The sequence below is a fragment of the Macroventuria anomochaeta genome, assembly GCF_010093625.1.
Source record: "Macroventuria anomochaeta strain CBS 525.71 unplaced genomic scaffold BU25scaffold_48, whole genome shotgun sequence".
NCBI lineage: Eukaryota > Fungi > Ascomycota > Dothideomycetes > Pleosporales > Didymellaceae > Macroventuria > Macroventuria anomochaeta.
The window spans coordinates 20,256-24,743 of record NW_022985409.1 but is presented as its reverse complement, the minus strand read 5'-3'; the positions used below and the strand labels follow the sequence as shown (position 1 = coordinate 24,743).

Genomic DNA, 4,488 nt, shown 5'->3' with positions numbered 1-4,488 from the left:
CGCGTTGACGTCGGCGCCTTTGTCGAGCAGCATCTTGACCACCTGCTCGTGGCCTCCAGCCGAAGCTGCCTGCAGTGCGTTGCCGTACTCTCCACCCTGCGCGTTGACGTTGGCGCCTTTGCCGAGCAGCATCTTGACTATCTGCTCCTGGCCTTTCTCTGAAGCTGCGTAGAGTCCGTTGATGTAGGCTCCATCCTGCGCGTTGACGTTGGCGTTGTTGTCGAGCAGCATCATGACTTCCTGCTCTTGGCCTCCAATTGAAGCCGTGTCGAAGTCTTTGTGGTAGTGTCCGGTGTACTCCAAGTCCATTGAGCTAGTGTGAGCCAATAACGGCGAGGTAACAATTCGAGGTCCAGTTGGAAAACATATACTCAACATCGCGACGAGTATCGTGACTGCTGCAGCTGAGATGACAATGATTGTGATAGCGTCTAACGATCCCAGCCAGCTAGACTGTACATATTCACCATCGGTGTTCAATGCAGCAGTACAGTCTGCTGAGCGTTCGTAGTCCTATGGGTTCTTAGCATCAATACTTTATGTGCTGAAGACATCATCTCGCTAATACCTTTTGAGCAGTACAAAACGCAAGGTATGCTTCACTGGCCAACCTCACTCCGATTTTGACTTGGACCATACAAAGAGTGATATTAATGAAAATACCGGCCAGAACGACACTGCTGACCAGGAATGTAAGCTGGTTGCTGTAACCTAGGTACGGTTGTGGCATTGTTAAACTGGTCTTGGCTTTTCGTTTGCCGCCTTGCATTCTCCGCCATGCAATTTTACCCCGGGTAATCGCAACAGCTGAGATGACAAAGACAAGAAGAACTGTTAACATAGTCGAGTCGCAGGCCCAGGGAGTTCTGACCGTCGGACTGTGCATGTGCGTACCAGTTGCGACACTTGTCGCATCCAAGGCTCGTCGCAGCATTTTGGCTGCTGGGCGTACTCTAAAAGATCGTTGGGTACTGACTGCACGCTTTAAGTTTGACAGTGGCGGTGGAGGCAAGCCAGCTTGGACTGCAATTTGACATTGTTTAAGCTTCACGTCTGTAAACGTGGACTTTTTGGGCATGTCAACGAAGGCTTCCGTTATTTTGAAGGGCTACACATACCATCTTTTCCAGACAGAGCATGTAGAAGTCTTTCTTGCTTGTCCATGCTGCTAGGCGAAGGCCAAGCCAGGTAGGGACCCCAAAGATGATGGCGATCATCGTACTCAGGATGACAGTCGAAATGTCGGGCGACTTCATCAGCTTCTTGATTCGCCCTAGGTAGAAGCCCACTGCAGACTTTCGTGACGTAGTATTGATCACCGTTGTTGATGTCGTTGATACTCCCGAGGGTGCTGGCGGGTTGGGCGGGGTACCAGGCTGATGCAGAACAGGGGCAGATGTAATGGGTTGGTGATTCACAAGTGCTATGGGCGAAGTAGTGGTGACCGACGTGGGCATTGCAACAATTGATGCACACGACGACAGTCGTGTACGAAAAGGATATATGATGCTCTCTTCCGATGCGAACGCGATGCCCAAAGGTTATTTACACAAGGCAGCTGTTCGACAAAGCTGAATTACTGAGTTACTCAGCCGCAAACTAAACCTTGTGCAGCACTGGGTGGGTTCAGCTTCCCTGACGCTATCTCTCGAGTAGTAGGTACGTTGGTCAAATTGAAGCAAAGTCTCAGACAAGAGCGCGGTTGTTGTAAGTGAAGGCGATCATCACTGCTGATAGGGACGCCGATCTGCCATAAGGTTGTGAAATTCTGTATGAAAGGATGAGAACGGCGCAGGCAGCCATCGAGGCACAGTCCTAGGGAACAACAAGACTGGGCATATGCCTTTAGGCACTTCTAGAACCGCCGCCATGCGCCACGGCTACTTTGAAGAGCCAATGAAAAGTGGCACTGATATGCACTGATGCATCTCGCCACATCAGGCCGCTTCCAAGGAACTTTTCCCTTATTCAACGGAGCTCTCGGCATACACGCTCTCACGTAGAAGTTATATCTAAAGACTAGGAAAATGATGTTCCTTAGTTGCCCTATTCCCCTAGCCCTCCGATATCTAAGGAGACTCTCGGAGTCGTGAGTAGACAGTGGGGCGTATTGTTGAAGCGTCGATTGACGGCGTTGACGAAACGATCGACAGCATAGCCAACACCGCAGCGATCCTTGTTGGAGAGGTCCGAACCGCCAACCTGTCTCGCGACGCAGTGTGTCTCTCTACCCGGGGATGCACCTTACCTGCTGTCGTGCCCGCTATCGCGTCATCCATTGTGTCTATTACAATGCCTGGTGGTGGGCCTCCGCGCCGTTGTTGTGCCCGCCGGTGCACATTGCTATAGCCGAATCAAGAGACCTCTATGCCCGTGTTGTGTGGTGACTTGACTGTCATGAGCCGGACGCGCCTTGGGAATACCGAATGTGCGTTTCGCAAGTTTCGTTCGTAGAGGGGGGTGTGCCTGCATAGGGCAGCAGGTTCGAGAATTGGGGTCGTCATGATTAAGTGGGTGAGAATGTGTGAATACGATCTATTGCATGCTGCGCTCCACTGGGATATCCTCGTCCGCTTCAGGGCCGCTTGCTGGTGTCAGACAAATGTGTCGCTCAAGATGTTCCGGATTGGTGATGTAGCTGTCGTCGCTACGTTGCGGGGCTGCAATAGATTAGTGGCACAGAGTCCCTGTGGCCAGTGTGTTCTTGCACGAACCAGCACGCTGCACAGACATCCTGATATGCTCTTAACGACGGCCTATGAATCGCGCTTTCTGCACCATCAGATCGTGTTCTCAGGCAAAAGTTGCTTCTCTATTTGTAGCATGGTGGCTATCGCACAAGCAGGTGTTGTCAACCTTGCCCGGCCAGCCTCACGTCACGGTAAAGGCCGAGGTACAGCATGCCCCAACAATCAGCTTGCCGCACTGCAACTCTTGGAGGGCGGTCTTCCTCACCTCTAACTTAGCCGACCGTTACTTAGCACTCGCAACAGACCCTACAGCTACGATTTCCACGCCCTCCACGAGGGAGCCGCCGTGCGCTATTGATCCATTATGTCAATGGGGGGAAGAAAGTCATCAGAATCGTGATGTATTCAGAGCTGCGTACATGGTGTTTATCTTCCCGGGAGGGAGCTGTGGGCACTAGCCGGAAATGGGAAGGCGCGGAGCTTCAAGAGAAGAGCCGCAATGAAAGTATGAGCTAACCCCTTCAGCCTGCCTCGAGACTTCAAGTCTTCTTACACCGCTAGCGCATAAAGACACATACAAGACTAGATGCAAATGCTATACACGGCAAGCAAAGGAAGGCTCGGATGGACCGAGGGCTTGATTGGCGACAAGATCCCCTCCTATGCGATCCTGTCGCACACCTGGAAGGAGGGGCGGGAGGTGACCTTCGATGACCTGAAGGGCCTTGGTAGTGTATAGGGCATTGTTGCAAAGAGCAAGGCTGGTTGGGAAAATCCCGCTTCTGCGAATGAGCTGGACTATCAGTGCAGCGGGCCGTTGGCAAACACTGCAACGGACCGCTAGCGAACCCTTATCAGCTATGTTTTGCCACGTGATATCTTCATCAGAGGGTACTGCATCACATTCTACAAGCGCAGCTTCCATATCGGTCATCTTGTTGTGCTAGGTTGGGATGAAAATGGGTGGCTGAACGCGTCTCGGCGCATTGACTGCACTGACACAGTACGTAGCCCCTAAACCCTAATCCAACCCCTAACGTAACCCTAGATGCTTGTTAAAGAGAGCTGTTGCAGCGCAGATGCTGTTAGATTGACCTTGCGAGTAATGTTTGCATGAATTTTTTCTTGCTCTGAGCGCTGTGGGCTGAAAAGATCGGGGGTTGAGGTTACACCGATTACACCCTTCTGGTCGCTTAACTTGGTTAGCAAACCCCAACGCGATACCTATTACAGCGAACCTTGGCACCGATTGGGCCCCCTCAGTGGCCTCATATCGGTTAGGCTAAGAGCTAGCGCTTGCCTCGGAAGATAATAAAGAGTAGGTCCCAGCTGGGAGAGTTACAATGTCGGCGTTGGTCTGCGATACGGAGGGGCCTTCGTACCTAGAGGTGATGGCCTTGCAAAACGAATGGCGGATGTTGTGATGGTGGTGAAGGTGGTTATAGAGCGTCTTATACGGCACGATGCTTCTGCATGGGTTGCGGAACAGTTGTTTGAATTGCGGTAAGTGAGAGATGACGCTCGGGATCTCTTGCTCAGCTTGCTGTGCAATATTAGCAAGGGGCAATGAGATGAAAGAAGGCTCTGCCGCAGCGGTGCTGTTTACCTGCCTACTCCTTCGTTGGATCTCAAGTATGGACTGTCTAAGAAGGCGTGGAGGCGCGTTGAAGAGGCGTGCACTCTGCTGGATTGCTTGTGGCGCGTCAGCTGTCTGCCACGCCAGCCAGTCCGGGTAGGAACCAATAAAAAGATAAATCAAACAAATCAGGTAGCAGAGGCCTAACATTGGCGAAATGTC

At 51.9% G+C, this 4,488-nt stretch overlaps 1 protein-coding gene across 1 annotated transcript; it reads right to left on the bottom strand.

Moving 5' to 3' along the window:
• Nucleotides 1-9: 9 nt before the first annotated feature.
• On the bottom strand, nt 10-1,457 carry BU25DRAFT_463156 (ankyrin; the record flags this gene model as incomplete). The annotated part of the gene is made up of 2 exons (XM_033710582.1): nt 10-513; nt 1,119-1,457. Coding segments are annotated over 2 exons (843 nt in total), but the record flags the coding sequence as incomplete, so codon positions are not given.
• Between the last annotated feature and the right edge of the window lie 3,031 nt (nt 1,458-4,488).